At 59.4% G+C, this 15,952-nt stretch overlaps 1 protein-coding gene across 1 annotated transcript; it reads left to right on the top strand.

The window, feature by feature from the left end:
- The first annotated feature begins 1,544 nt into the window (after positions 1 to 1,544).
- RTN4RL2 (reticulon 4 receptor like 2) lies at positions 1,545 to 15,372 on the top strand. Its single transcript, XM_008159317.3, has 3 exons — positions 1,545 to 1,659; positions 6,531 to 7,012; positions 14,035 to 15,372. Exons 1-3 carry the CDS (start codon positions 1,629 to 1,631, stop codon positions 14,782 to 14,784), a joined length of 1,263 nt encoding a protein of 420 aa, XP_008157539.1. The 5' UTR covers positions 1,545 to 1,628; the 3' UTR covers positions 14,785 to 15,372.
- Positions 15,373 to 15,952: the final 580 nt, after the last annotated feature.

Below are 15,952 nucleotides of genomic sequence, written 5' to 3'. Positions count from 1 at the left end.
AGACGGGAGAGGAGGAGCCAGAGAGAGGCGGCGGGGCGAGGGGTTCCTTTCCTTTGCTCCCGGGAGGGGCCGTCGGGGTTCCCGCGCTTCCGTGGGCGCCGCCGGGCTGCGCGCAGATGGCTCTGGCACTGGCCTTTCTAGCCACTCCAGCTGCCCCCAACCCAGGGCCGCGCCTGTTGGCCACGGTCCCCGAAGCGACTCCCTCCAAGCCCCCGCGCCTATCCCGCGCCGGGGTGGCCTCCAAGGGCCGGATGCCGGTCCCGCTGGGCCGGGTCAAGGCCAGGATGTTTGGCATCGCCGCCTTTGTCAGGAAGCGGCCGGCTGGTATCTCCCCGAACCCTGCCACGAGGGGCGCGGGGAGCGGGGGGGGGGGGGGGGGGGCGCAGCCGCATGAGATCACAACGCACCTCTCTTCAAAGGAAAGAAGCAACTCGCGTGAAGCCAGCGCCCCCCTCCCCGCCCTGGAGCCCTCTCCTGACCCCACGCGGGAGATGGGCTGTCCCGTTTAGGACACATCCAACATACACATAAAAATGCGCCTACACGCGCACCCAAATTTGCACCCGCTCGCAAACGCATCAGACACGCGGACACAGGTCCCCTGGCCACCCGTCTCCAAGTTCGCTCGGCCAGGCTCACACAGCCTCGCGTTTCCCACCAGCGCGGACACGCACGCGGGCGGGCACGCAATGGCTCACCCGCTGGCACCCTCACGGGCTCCGCTCTCCCCGGGGCCCCTGGGCAGGTAGCGTGTGCGCACTGAGTCACACCTGCACGGGCGTCCTTGAGCGCGCGTGCACGCTCCCGTGCGCTAACTCCTGCCTACACTGTTTTCCTCTCGTCTCACACTCGGGGCTCGGAGTCCAGGAAAGGAGGGGGAGAGTGGAGCTTGGAGCGCTCCCAGGGGAGAGAAATGTTGGAGGTCTGAACCTGGGCAGCAGGGACGCCACCAGGAGGCGGGGAGGGTGACCCAGGAGCCCGTCTCCTCCGGAACAATTGGGAGGGGGGCGGGGAGCTGGACAAGTCCATGAGGTTCCACACACTAAAGCGCCCCCCCTCCCCCTCCGCCCCCCGGGATTTTTCTGGAAGCGAGGCGCCGCGAAGGCTATCGAACACAGTCCTCCGGGTCCCCCAAGGAGGGGCGGGGTCCGGGATGGAGGGGGCTAGGGAGCCGCTCCCGCCTCCTAGTGGCCAGGAAAGGGTTACGTCGGCAAGCTAGGAAGCGAGGGAGGAGCCAGCGAGTGCGGGAAGGAGTGGGGGTGGTTGGGAAAAGCATCCTCGCTGTCCCCACTCTCCCTCGGCTCGCAGCCGGGGCGCACGGACCGGCGGACCCGCGCGCCGCCTGCGCTGCTGGGGCGCACCCTCACCGGGCTTCGACGGCTAGCTCCAGCCCTCCCCACCCCGTCGCGCCCCGCCCCGCCCCGTCCCGTCGGGGCCGATGGCTCCTCCCGAGGCCCGCAGCCCGGGGGGCGCAGGGTAGAGCGCCGCGGCCCGGCCTCACTGCCCGGGGACTCCCGGGCCCTCCCGGAGCCCCGCGGAGTCCCCGCTGTCCGTCTGGCGGGCTCGGGGAGCGAGTGGGAGAGCCCCCCACCCCCCACCGCCGCCCCCTCTCCGAGCGTCGAGACAAGATGCTGCCCGGGCTCAGGCGCCTGCTGCCAGGTAGGGACCCCTGCCCGCCCGAGGGCGGAGGACGTCCTGGGGAGGGGAGCGGGGCGCCCCCGCCCACCGGGCTGAGGTGGGGCAGTTGCTGGGGGTGGGGGGTAGCCTGGCGAGGGGAAAGCCTTCGCCCCGGCCCCGCCCCCAGGGCTGCCGGCCGGAGGAGCGCACCGGGATCGGAGCCTGGAGCCTGCGGGGATGTGCGGGGAGCTGGTGACCGTGGCGGGGACGCCGGGGCCAGGCGGGCCGGGCCCGGAGGGGGGGAGGGAAGCTCAGGTTCCGCTGTCCCGGCTCCACCTGCTCCCGGGGACGCTGAGGACTCGGGCCGGCTGGGGAAGCGCCGACTCAGCAACTCCTGTGCCCGGTGCCTCAGCACTTTCCAGTCACCTGAGAGGCCGAGGGCTGTGAGTAGGGGGCTGCCTGTGAGCACAGGGGCGCAGCGGAACATCCAAGTGTGCCCCCTGGTAGGACAGATGGTGGGCGCTGGAAAAATAGAGTTCCACGGATTGATTGACAGCCAAGGGTGTGGGCCAGAGACTGGGGGGTGGGGCGGGGAAGGGGTCGGAGGGAGGCGGATAGGAGGGGGGCCATCACGACGGGAGAACGTGGTTAGCGAAGGAGGGCGACAGGGAGGAGGAGGAATAAAGGTTAGAAGGGAAAGGCGTGGAGGGAAGTGGGACCCAGGTTGGGACCGAGGGAGAAGGAAGGAGAAGGTAGACCGGGTTAGGGGAGGGGGTGAGCAGACAACTAGGGACAAGCACCCAGAATCTGGGGACAGGGTCATGGGAAAGAGCCTGGGACCCTGGAGACTGCACGGAAAGGGGAGTGGGAAGACCAGAGACCAGAGGAGGATGGGGATGGTGCACAGAGACGGAGGCTCCGGCACCCACCGGGAAGAGGACCGAGGATGGGCGCTGGGGTTGGGGATGGGTAGCCATCGATGAGAGAGGGGTTGGGAGTGGATGCCAGGGTGGGGATGGGAGCTGGAAAGGAAGGAAGGGGAGGAAGAAGAGAAAGGGGTGGAAGAGAGGGATGGGGTGGGGGTGGGGGTGGGGGGTGTTGCCAGGGATGAGACAAAGAGGCTTCTGGTAACCACTTCCACGTGGGAAGCCCTCCATTCCCAGAGCGCCTGCCCATCACATCCCTTCTTTCAGGGAGTGGTCGGGGGGCTCGGAGCTCAGGGCTTTGGGGGGTGGCCGTGGGGGGAGAGGGGAGGACGTTTGCATGGAGTGGCAGCCTCAGAGGGTGGGCACCCTGGCTGGCTCCACGCTGCCATTTATATCTCTGGACCTCACGTCGGATCCTGCCGCCGCCACGGTGACTGCTTATTTTGGGGTGTCACATTCTGGCAGAGTGAGAAGCCGTCTGCAGCAGTCTAAACCTCCGAGGCGGCGTCAGTGCCTCCCAAGGCCCCTGCGTCACCCACCAGCACTGCCACCACCTCCACCCCGCTCCTGGCTCCCACCTCCCAGCCCCTGCCCCCTCAGCATCTGCCCCAGGCCCCAGCCTTTTCCCAGCCTTTCCTGCGGGGAGCTGTTGCTTCTCATCTGGGAGCCTGGGACCCTCCTTCAGAGTCAGAGGCCTTGACTTCCCAGGCCACTCTGCACCGGCCTCCCTGCCTGTGGGTTGGTGCCCTGGCTCCTGCCTCTGCCCTGGGTCCGTCTGCTTCCTGTCACTGGGGCCTCTGAGCCAAAGGGTGGCTCCAGGGGTGAGAACGGTGTTCCTGAGCCTTGGTTCTCCGGGGTGATGGCCCAGATTCCTTGACAGTGGTCCCTCAATGAATGGATACTTTTTGGCTCTGGGCACCTCAGCCTTCTGGGATCGATACCATGTTCTGGCCTCTCTCCATCCCTCCTCTGGTCAGTTCTGGCCATATCTTCTGGGCACTGGTCATCTCTCCTTGACTCCCAACAGCCTCCCCGCTAGAGCAGCCCTGACCTGGAGCCCAGGAGAGGAAGGTTGCAGAGAGAGCCTGATTCCCTCTTTGCCTTGACCCTGAACAGCCCAACAGACCCAGGATCCTGGCTGGCCCAGCCCTGTGCACCTGGGCGCAAGTTTTGTCCTCCCTTTATCTCAAGGGCAGCGTCTCTCGCCCTCAGAGCAGTCTCCTTGGGTGATGTGAGGTCTCCCTTTGGACACGTGCTTGTCCATTCTGGGGCCCACCTGTACCAGCTGCGTGGCCTGAGGCAACTCATTCCATGTTTCTGAGCCTCCCACCTCCCTTCTGCAAACTGGGGCCATTGTATGGGTCTCCCAGGGCTTATGTTGTAGTCTGTGCGCACAAAGACATGTACAAATAGTGTCTGGCACACAGTAGGTGCTTAGTAACAGATGGTTTCTGCCTGTCCCTGCTCTTCACTCCCCTGCAACATTAGCCATTACCTGCAGACTTTAGAAAAAAAGGAGAAAAGAGAGGAAGGGATGAGCAGAGAGGGTGGGGACACTTAGAAGGGGCTTTCCTCAGCCCATAGAGGAGGGGGGAGATGACATGAAGGCTTCGAGAAAGGAAGTGAAGGCAGACTGTCAGATTTGAGTCAGAAGCTGAGCCTTCCCCTCTCAGGCCTTCGGTGGTGTTACCTGGGCAGTAAGAGCTTTGCTCTGATGGCCGCTGAGGCGCCCCCTTCCAGCTCTGATGCCCTGTGTGCATCTTGCCCCAGTCTTTGCCAGGGATTCGCACCCTGAGGGCTGGGAGTGGAACTGTGGTCCTGGAGAGAGAGGAGGCCACAGGCCTGGAGGGAAGGACTGATGGGGAAGAGCCCTGAGAAGCAGGGGTGGGGAGAGGACCGTGGGGAGAGGAAAAGGGCAGGGACAGGAGGGCAGAGGAGGGAGAGAAAGGCACAGCTCCCCGCCCCCAGCCCCCCTCTGCCCAGGAGCACTCCAGCCAGGCCTGGGGGCAGAGAAACCAGTGCCTCCCACCTCCCCCTCCTCCGAGCCTCCAGTGAGAGCTGCAGCCTGAATTATGGATGAGGCTCCTTGGGTTACAGCTGCTTTGCATGGCGGCGATGGCCAGAAATGGCAACAGAGTCACTGTTACGCAGCAGCTGTCATGGAGGGGCCCTGCTCAGGCGTGGGGAGGTGGGCCATAATGGGAGAGACATGGGGACACGGGGGAGGGTGGGGAAAGAAGGGAGGAGCCCCTTCTGTGGGCAAGTGGGGGCCAGGGAGCTGTGGGGAGAGGGATGCTGGCTCCCCCTGAGCTGCTGAGCTCAGCCTCCCGCTGGGAGAGACCCTGGTGCCACACAGTGGCCCCTGACTCTGGAGCACTCCGGATTGCACATCCCTCCCTCTGTCTCTCCTGGGGTACCAGTCAGCCCTAGAGGCCGGGGGAGAGCAGTCCTCCCTAGGGCTGGCGGCCTTCAGGGCTCACACTCTTGTGAGCGTGTGGATAAGGGGTAGGATTAAGGGATCAGAGAAGGATTTGGCTTTCTCTGGTGTCAAGTCCTTGGGGAAGCGAGCTCAGAGGGTGCCTCTGCCAGGAAGGGAAGTGCCCTGGCCAAGCATGAGGAGGTTCCTTTCTGGTCCTTGCCCTGCCAACCACTTTGCTGTGTGACCTTGGGCAAGTCGCTTGCCCTCTCTGAACCCCAGTTGTGACTTCAGTAGAACAAGAGCTTGAACCAGGTGGGCTGGAGAACCTTTCCAGCTCCGACATCGCCCGTTCTAGCCCCAAATCTCAGCCCTGCTGAAGCCCACTGAGGTTCCCTATCTGCTCCCACATCCCACCCCTGCCAGGTTCTGGTGAGGGGTGAGAGACATGCTTCTCCCCCGCCCCCCCCCCCACGTGGCTCTGAAACACTCAGGAGAAAGTCATCGTGAACTGCCGCACGGGGGAGGGGTGAGAAGGGCCGAGAAACGCGGAGGTGGTGTGAACGAATAGCACAGCCGCGCTGTGTCACTGAATGTTACATCACACCCAGCCTACACACGCATGGGGCCGGCGCTCGGCACTCGCACACGCGTGGGGACAGCCCGCACATGCAGGGAGGACTGGGGATGCTCGTGGTGAGGCCCCAAATGTGAGCGGGAGCATCACATCGGCATGGGGTTCCCCACCCTTGCTGTGTGTCCCCCATGGGAGGGAGCTCACGGGCCATCCATAATGTCTACGCCACTCAAACAGCCCGGCTCTGCAGCTCTCCGGGAAGTGTGCTCTGGGCTCAGACATAGACATTCACGCGCAGCGCCCGACATCACATGCAGTCATGCACCCCTCAGTCCCCCCAGGATCTCTGGACCCCAAGGAGCCCTGCAAGTAGGTCCTGGGTCCAAGGCCCACTCTTCCTCCTCTCGGCCTTAGATTCGCAGAGATCTCAATTTAGCCCCAGCCGGTCTCAACTGGGGGCGACTTTGCTCCCCAGGAGACATTTGGTAATGTCTGGAGACATTTGGTTGTCATAATCAGGGGGAAGGTGTTACTGGCATCTAGTGGGTAGAGGACAGGGATGCTGCTATACACCCTAAATAGGACGCGGTATAGGACTGTCCCCCACAACAAAGAGCGATCGCCTCAACTCTCAACACGGAAGTTCAGGGGCCTGACAGTTCACACAGTCAAACCCACCGCAGTGACAACAAGAGCGGAAGAGACCACCACTCGCCAAACAGCCTGCAGCATAGCAGTGCTTTCCAGTGTCCTCTCGGCATTTCTTTATTATTTGTTAATATACCAGGGGTCTCAAAAAGTGGAAATGGCCAGGGCCTCTTGCAGTTAGGTTGTTTGCGCCCAGAACCCTCCCACCTAGGAGCCAGGCTCCTGGCCATTGGGGGAAGTGGGGCTTCTGGCCATGGGGGAAAGTGGGGGGGGGGGGGGGCAGGCCCCTGGCGGGCACTCCTGCCCTTGCAGCCCACCCAGAAAGGCCTGCCCCCTGTCCCCACAGGTCCCGCCTCAGCCTGCCTCCTGCTGCTGCTCCTGGCCCTGCCCCCAGCGGCCCCCAGCTGCCCCATGCTCTGTACCTGCTACTCGTCCCCGCCCACCGTGAGCTGCCAGGCCAACAACTTCTCCTCCGTGCCGCTGTCCCTGCCGCCCAGCACCCAGCGCCTCTTCCTGCAGAACAACCTCATCCGCACGCTGCGGCCCGGCACCTTCGGGCCCAACCTGCTCACGCTGTGGCTCTTCTCCAACAACCTCTCCACCATCTACCCGGGCACCTTCCGTCACCTGCAGGCCCTGGAGGAGCTGGACCTCGGTGACAACCGGCACCTGCGCTCCCTGGAGCCTGACACCTTCCAGGGCCTGGAGCGGCTGCAGTCGCTGCACCTGTACCGCTGCCAGCTCAGCAGCCTGCCCGCCAACATCTTCCGCGGCCTGCTCAGCCTGCAGTACCTCTACCTCCAGGAGAACAGCCTGCTCCACCTCCAGGTGAGCCACCCACCCGTGCGCAGGCCCCCCCCCCTGCACACACCCTCCTGCTTTCCCCTCGCTCCTCTGCCCCTCTGTGTGTCCCTCTGTTCTCCCCAGCTCACCCTTCCTGCCTCAGCATCTCAGCATCCCTCTCCATGCCTGTCCCTTTCCTAAGTGTGTCCCTCTCACTTTCTCCAGGAGCTTTTCTCCATTTGGTCTGTCTGTCTGTCTATGCCTGTTTGGTTCCCTTGCTGCCCCTCTCTCTCACTCCCTTATCCCCCCCCCCACCACCACTGTGTGTCCCCTTCTGCCTCTGCCTGTCTCGTCTGTCTATCCCTCTCTGTCCCTCTCTGCCTCTCTCACTGACTTGCCTCCCCCATCTGTCTTCTGGTCTTCTGTCCGTCTCCCTTCACACACCCACTCCACGCGCACCCCATGTCTGGTTGATGGATGTGTCTTTCCGTGATCTCTCCTTTCTCCCTCATTTGCCTTCGGGGGCTCTGTCTCTCCCCAGGCACCAGGCCTGAAGGCCTCTGTGGCTGCTTTCTCCCCACCCCACCCCCTCCCACTGCCGCTGGTGTCCCAGAGAAGGTCCCACCTCTCTCCAGCACCCTAGCTAATGGGACAAGGAGAAATCCTACCCTTTCTAGATCCCCATCCCCAACCTGCTGTCTCAATGAAAGGGAAGAAGGAAAAAAAAAAAAAAAAAGGGTAAAGAGCTGTTAAGTAGCTGGAAGATGGATGCTCTGAAAACGGAAGGAATAACAGTAATTGCTATTTATTGTTATTATTATTGATCTAAATATTGTTTATTGTTGTTATTAAGCTGACTGTCTGACAGTCAAATCCTCCCATTCTATTTCCCCAGGAAGCAATAACACACCCTCCAAACCACCCTCCCTGGGCTCCACAGCCTCAGGCTGGAAGGGGGCTGGAATATCCAAACCCTCCCTTTCCCCACGTAGATGGAAGGCATGCCTCCTCCCACCCGGGCTGGTGCTGATCTGAAAATCAGGTCAAGGTTTATGCTGATAAAGACAGTAACAATGGCAATAATCATTTAACAAACATGTATTGTGCACCCACTATGTGCAAGGCGCTGAGAATACAGCAGTTAACAAAACAGACAAAGCCTGCTGCCTTCACCGAGATAGCACTCTACGTGGTGGAGAGAGACAGAAGTGAAATACGGTAGCCCCCCCACCCCCCCGCTCTTATCTATGGGAGATCCGGTCCCAGACCCCATGGATGCCTGAAATCTCGGATAGTAACGGAACCTTATAGGTACTATGTACATACACACCTATGATAAAGTTAGTTTATAAAATAGGCACAAAAAGAGATGAACAACAATAACTAATAATAAAACAGAACAAGTATAACAATATACTGCAATAAAAGTTATGTGGATGGCTTTGGGGCCATAATTAAGGAAAACAGAGGGGCTTAACCACAGGCACTGTGGGACCACCACACTTGATCTGACAGCTCAGGTGGCTACTGAGGGTCTGACAGCAGGGAGCGTATGCAGCACGGAGACGCTGGACAAAGGGATGGTTCACATCTGGGTGGGATGGCTTCGAGATTTCTCCACGCCGAATAGAAAGAACAGCACGCAATTTAAAACTTACGAATTGTTTATTTCTGGAATTTCCTATTTACTCTTTTGGACCATGGTTAACTGCAGGTAACTGAAACCATGGGAAGCAAAACCGTGAAGGGGAGGCGGGGACTGCTGAACATAGTATGTTGGAAAAATATGTCGTGTTGTTATGATTGCATCAATAATGATAATAGCACCCACTACCACTTAGTGGGCACGCTCTGTATTGGGCACTAGGCTAAGGCCCTTATGGGTATCCACTCTGCCATTTACAAGTGTGTGACATTTTTAAATCCCCCTCAGCCTCAGTTTTCCCATTTGTCAATTGGGGGTAGCACCAGCCCATCTCCTAGGGATTTCGTAAGTGTAAGTGCATGAATAATTTGTAGAGCACTTAGAATAGTGTTTGGCATGCGATAAGCACTATATAAATGCTTGTTAAAATACTATTTAAAAAAGAGGCAAGCCTCATTGAACATTGATCTCAGTGAAATGGCCCATCTTGGACCTCATCTTGGAGATTTGGGTCAACTTCAAGGGTGATGCCCAGGCCATGGGTGGATCCTAGAAAACTCCCTCTTTTCTTTCCTTCCTACATTTGCCTAGCACCTCACAGTTTCCAAAGCACGCTCAGCCACCTCATCTCATTTCCACAGCCCTGTCAGGAGATGCTCACACCTCCCCACGGATGAGGAAACTGAAGCCCAGGGTCCCAAGACTTTGCAGATGTAAGGGCTCTTCACATGAAGTCTATTGCCCATATGACTGGGGGCTCACATGTTCTCAGCAGCACGCTTAACCTCACAAAAGCCTGGCAATAGGACAGCTAGGGTCAGAGGGCCTGAGCTGGAATCCCTGCTCGGTTGTTTCCTGACTTATTTAACTTAAGGCATGATGCCTCTCCTCTCTGAGCCTCAGTTTCCTCATCTTTAAAGTGGAAATAAATAAAAAGCATCCTTTCCACAAAGAATGGCTGTGCAGAGTAGATGAGTTGTGTAGATACAGCACACAGTTCAGTGCTGAATAAATCCTGTCATTAGAACCTGGTCCTCCATTGACTCTCTGAAATGGGAAGTTGGTTCTACACACCCCGGGCATGAAGGGTATGGCGTCTTCACACCGGGTCCTTTATAGAGAAAGAAAGAAAGAGTCAGCCTCTGCCTGTGAACCGCCTGGAGGAACTAGGCTGGGAGATGCCGCGGGTGGGGGAGGACACGTGGGCTGGGGTGATGTCCACAGGATGCAGGTGTGACCCGAGACAGGGCTGGGCCTGCCCTCAGAGGGGAGCTTTGGAGGAGGCAAGGGGACCACAGCCTGTAATGGTTAGAAAGGTGGTTAGGAAGGTGGAAATGGAATGTGGTGGGCTGGAGGTTCTCACAGACTGTCTTCTGTGTGCCAGGTACTGTGCCAGGTGAGTTCATTCATCACCAGACATGTATTGAGTGCCTACCGCGTGCCGGGCAGTGTTCTGGGTGCCAGGGACTCAGTCTCTCTGCTCTCCTGGAGTGTATTTCCTACTCGAGTGGAACCAGAACCTGTCACTCATTCACCAGCCTGCGTGGTGTGTAAGAGCAGTCTTTGTACGCGAGCACATCTGAGTTTGAATGCCAGCCCCACCTCCACTTTGCTCTGTGGCTTTGGGCAAGTTACCTCAGCACTTGAAGCCTGCATGGCCCCATCTGTATCATGGGGAAAATGCCCTGTGCCTCAGGGTGTATTGTGAGGGTTCAAGGAGGTGCTGCTTGAAGAGGGCTCAGCAAGGTGTCTCATTCAGAGTCAGTGTAACCGGACAACCCATGGGTCCAGGCCACCTGTCACTACTTGAGCCAATTAAGCAGAGACAGGGTTGAATCGTTTAGGAGCATTTATTCCAGTAATGCTGGCAGTATGGGAGAGCAGCAGGTGATCCACAAAAATCTGCTCTCCCCTCCCCATAAGCCATCTGCTTATACTGGGCAGAAGGGCAAAGATTATGTGGGAAAGTAAGAATTCCAGGCCTGGGAAAGGAGGCAAGGCATAAGGGTTGCAGGTCACAGGCAGTGCGGGCTTGGACAGGGGGAGAGGGGGATCGTAACGGGCAGGCACCTCCAGGACCAGATTGTTTCAGCCATGAGGCTGTAGGCAGCTCTTGGGAAAGGAGGGTGGACTTCATTCCAATGTTAGTTCCCATGTCCCAGGGTGTGCAACGGTCAGCCAGGTGAGAATGTGCTTTCTCTAATCAGAACAGAACCATCACGGTTAACAGAGCATGATTAATATTTCTCATAATTATAGCTAGTCCCCAATATTCTATGTCTGCCCCTAACATAAGCATCATTTCCCCCATTTAACAGCTAAGGACACTGAGGCTCAGTGAAGTTAAGGCACCAGCCCAAGGTCACCCAACTAGCAAAGGGCTCAGCCTAGAATTGGCCCAGGTCGGTCTGACTCAAGTGTAGCCGTTCAGAATCCTGTCTCCACATTCTACTACATATTAGCTGTTGAAACCTAGGCTTGCCCTCTCCCAGCCTCCCTCTCCTAATCTCTGAAAGGGGAGATGATAACATCTGCTTCGTGGGGTTGTGATGATCAGGTTGCTACAGGAGACGTGTGTAGCACAGAGCTCGGCCCATAGTTAAAGCTGAGTAAGTCACCTGCTTGCCTATGCTGACGCAGTCCATGACAATGACACCAGGCATAGATTGGTGATCTCTGTGAGTGAGGGGGGGAGGGGGAGGCGCCTGGCACAGAGTAGGCACTCAATACAGCTTTGTTGAATGAATGAGGTACATTCCAGGATTCACTCACTCATAAATATCAGATGAGGATGGATCTTAATGATCAACTATCTCAAGTCCCTTGTTTCACAGATACTAGTAAAAAAAAAAAAAAAAAAAACTGAGACTCAGAGAGGTACCTGGAGCTGCCCAAGGTCACACAGCTCAGCCACTGGTGCCAAAGACTGGAGCTTGGGAGGGTTGGAAGGAGGCAAGGTTAAGAACAGGATGCTGTCCGGAGAAGGGGGGCAGGGATGCCGCGTTAAGATTCCATATGGATGTAGAGAGCTGTGAACTGGCTGGGGGAGGTGAGGGAAATGTGGTTTTGGAAATGGAAGAAGATGACTTTAGCAGCCACTCTCAGCCCAGAAGGAGGGGGCGATGGGCGGGGGGGGGGGGGTAGTGGGGGAAGGCGAGGGCTGTGAAAGTCAAGAGCTTATTAATGCACAGAGAAGGTTTTAACAGTGGAGAGAGGACTGGATTTGAGAGCTGCAGCCCAGGAAGTGGCAGCGGGATTTGGCAACAGCTTGGATAGGGGGAGGGGAAATGGACCCCCAAGCTGAGGTTCAGAGAGGGAAGGGGCAGGACTTTTGCAGAGGGGAAAGGGGGAAGGAGAGGAGGGTAGAATCAAGGAATTTTGTAGCCCAAAAATTGGGGCTGTGGGCCAAAGGCGCCCCAATTCCCTAGGGGTTCTGAACCTTTGATCTTCTCTTCCTAACCCTCCCAAGCCAAACTCCATTACCTGTGCTCCCTCAACTCCGCCCCCGCCCACACTAATCCTCTCACAGGTATCTCTGAGGGTGTCCCACTCTTAATGACACCCATAAAAAAGAGAACCCCTAGCTAGGTGTTTGAATAGAAGGGACTCAGAGCCCACTCTCAGGGTGAACCGGAAAGAGGACAAGGGTACCAAGCCCAATTGGGCCTGGCCAAGGCCACAGAGGTCCAGGGAGCCCGCTGGAGACCTGAACTTAGCCTGGGGGTGGCACAGGGAGTGGAGAATGCTGGTGTCAGAGGCAGCCGAGAAGGTTGAGGGGGACGGATCTCAATGTGGCCAAGAGGAGGGTTCTTGGCAGGCTCAGTTCCTGTAGCGGAGAGGGCGGAAGCCAGATGGGAGGGGGCGAGAACACGAAGGAGCACAGGAAGGTGGAGGCTGTGGGTGTGGGCTGGGAGTCAATGCCCTGCCCCCACCTGAGAGCCTTTGACCAGACTCCTGGGTGGGGTAGGGGAGGCATCTCCCCAGACAGGGAAGGGTGGGAGAGCCACATTCGGGAAACAGGTCCCCCAGGGCGCGCTGGCTTGAGCATAGAGGATGCCTGTGTCCCTAAGAACCAGACCTCCTGGGCCTGCTGACCACAGTGATGTCCTGCATCGCTGAGGGAGGGCCTCAGTCCTGGGGCTCTGGTCCCCTCTGGCAAACTCTCCATCTCTCTGGGCCTTAGTGCTCTTCTCTGTAGAAAGTGGGCTGAGCTGGTAGACCCTGGAGCTCATCATCACCTTCGTGAGCTGGTTAAAATGCAGAATCCAGCCCCTGGGCCCTCCCCCACGCCCACACCCCCCTTCATTCTGAACACAGTCCAAGGTGAGCAGGGCCTGATTTGGGCACTGCCCAGCCCCAGACAAGTGGGACAGCCCTTCTAAGCGGGCAGTGATGTAGGACATCAGGCAGCAGCCTTCTTTCCCCTCCCTGGCTGCCTTTGGGGGTCTGGGGGGCGGGGGGAGCTGACACCTGGTCCCCTTAATATCTTAGCCTAGTGGCAGGACTTTGGGACCCCGGGGAGCTCCTCAGTTATCTAACTGAGCCCCTCTGGTCGTAATAACCATCATTTCTTGAGGGCGGTGGAGGTCCCCACCGGGTCCTTATAGCATGACCTCATCTCACCCTCCCCCAGCCTGCTGAGTATCCTCCAAGTTATACAGACTGAGGAATCAGAGGCTCTAGGAGGCTAAGGAACTTGCCCAAAGTAACGCAGCTGGGAAGAGGGCAAGCTGAATGGGCACCAGGGGCTGTGACTCCTGAGCCTGTGGGCTTCATCATTGGACTGGATACCGGTGTGCCAGGCACTGTGCCCGGCACCTCACCATCTGATCTTTATTGGATCGTCTTCTTTAATCCTCAGAACAAGCCCCTGAGGAGGTACACTCATCCCCACTTCATCGATGAGGCAACAGGCTTAGAGAGATTACTGGCTTGGCCAAGTTAAAGATAATGGCCAACTCCTAGAATGCCTTCCACACGGAAAGCTTGTTCTAAGCACCTTAAGCCATGTTGCTTCATTTAATCTCCCCATCTTACAGATGAAGAAACGGAGGCGTAGAGACGCCGTGACTTGCCCAAGGTGGCACAGTCAGCTGTGATAGATGCAGGGTTTGAAGTCAGGAAACTTGTAGACAGGCAGATTCTCGGGCCCACCTGCTAAACCACAAACTCTGAGGGCAGCGCTTCGGAATCCCCAGGGATTCTGATGGTCCCTCAAGTTTAAGAACCACTGGCCTCAATGATATCACCTTTTCCACGTTCACCTCTAACTAGGTTAGAGGAGGGAGGATTCAAACCCAGGACTCCGAAAGGAAAAGTCAGATTGTTTCCCACGGTGCTCCCCCACCTCCAGGCCCTGGGGGAGAAATCTCCAGATGTCTCAGGACCTCAGGACCTCTCTCTTCTCCACCCCTCCTCCCAGGATGACCTGTTCGCGGACCTGGCCAACCTGAGCCACCTCTTCCTGCACGGGAACCGCCTGCGGCTGCTGACGGAGCACGTGTTCCGCGGCCTGGGCGGCCTGGACCGGCTGCTGCTGCACGGGAACCGGCTGCAGGGCGTGCACCGCGCGGCCTTCCGCGGCCTCAGCCGCCTCACCATCCTCTACCTGTTCAACAACAGCCTGGCCTCGCTGCCCGGCGAGGCGCTGGCCGACCTGCCGGCGCTCGAGTTCCTGCGGCTCAACGCCAACCCCTGGGCGTGCGACTGCCGCGCGCGGCCGCTCTGGGCCTGGTTCCAGCGCGCGCGCGTGTCCAGCTCCGACGTGACCTGCGCCACCCCCCCGGAGCGCCAGGGCCGGGACCTGCGCGCGCTCCGCGAGGCCGACTTCCAGGCCTGCCCGCCCGCGGCGCCCACGCGGCCCGGCAGCCGCGCCCGCGGCAACAGCTCCTCCAACCACCTGTACGGGGTGGCCGAGGCCGGGGCGCCCCCCGCCGACCCCTCCACCCTCTACCGAGACCTGCCCGCCGAAGACCCGCGGGGGCGCCAGGGCGGGGACGCGCCCACCGAGGACGACTACTGGGGGGGCTACGGGGGCGAGGACCAGCGTGGGGAGCAGACGTGCCCTGGCGCAGCCTGCCAGGCGGCCCCGGACTCCCGCGGCCCCGCGCTCTCGGCCGGGCTCCCCACGCCTCTGCTTTGCCTCCTGCTCCTGGCGCCCCAGCACCTCTGACTGCGGTGCTGGGACTGCAGAGGCCCGGCTGGCCCCCAGCCCCCAGCCGCAGCTCTGGCCCAATCCCCGCCCCTGGCCTTGCTGCCTCCCTCCCCCCTCTCTGCTCCGCCCTCCTCTGGGACCGGGCCGCCTCTCCCGGCCTCCTGGGATGCTGGCTTAAGACTATCCCGAGGGGCTGTGTCTGGCGGCTCAGCCCGATTCTCCCCAACTCTGGCCATTAACTCGGTCCCATCCCGCGGTGGGGTGGGGCATCCCAGGCAGGCGCTGACCCCTTCTCGCAATGCCCACCGCGGACTCGAGAGGAACCTTTGTCTGCAAAGCATCTTCCACCAGCAGAGCCTTCAGAAGCCCCGGAAGGGAGGCCGCCCAGGACCCCTGCGGAGGGATGCGCAGCGGGGCCCGGCTGACCCGGGGCCCCTGCTTCTCGAGCCCCTGTCCGTCTCCCGACACGGGAGGAATACTTTTCTCCTACGTCTACCGGGACATTTTTTAGGGTGCCTGGAGAGAACTTTCCTCTCCACCGTGGCCCCTGTGTGGTGAAGATCAACAGAAGTTGTTTTGGGGGGAAAATTTATTAAAAATTCTATTATTTTATCTCCTTCTGTAAGGTTTGTTGGCTCGGGACCTCAAAAGCGGGAGGAGGGCGAGGAACCACCCGGATTTCAGGGCCAGGAGGATTAGAGAAAGGGGGTCCCATTGTGCCCTTGAAGAGCTTCTTGCTCCCCCCTAGGAGAAGAGGCTGCGCCTGAGGAAGAGGGGTGTGGCCTGGAGTCCCAGGCAGGCCAAGAAGGGGGCTGACAGCGAGGCCTCGGCTCCCCATTTGTCCAGGACAAGTGGCTCCAGCCGACCCTGACTTGTGTGGTGCCCAAGGAGCTAAGCCTGGGCAAGGCCTCCAGCCTGGCTGACTCCCTCCCAGTTCCCACCTTCTCCTTGCAAGGAGGAATCAGCCATCCATGGTCACAGCCAGCCCAAACACGGCTTTGAGCAAATCCGAAAAAGACACCTCTTCTGCAGGGGAACCCAGCCCCACACCAGACCAAACACTCAGCAAGCAGAGCCTCAGGCTGGATTTCAGCTCCCACGTGCCCCTCCGCTGCGTGCCCGTGCCCGTGCGCAGTGCACAGCCTGCACCCTGGTACACAGCCCTGCAGCCAGCCCGTCCCTGGCT

This window comes from Eptesicus fuscus, chromosome 13, assembly GCF_027574615.1.
Source record: "Eptesicus fuscus isolate TK198812 chromosome 13, DD_ASM_mEF_20220401, whole genome shotgun sequence".
NCBI lineage: Eukaryota > Metazoa > Chordata > Mammalia > Chiroptera > Vespertilionidae > Eptesicus > Eptesicus fuscus.
The sequence above is the reverse complement of the archived record's forward strand: the minus strand, read 5'-3'. Positions and strand labels throughout refer to the sequence as shown.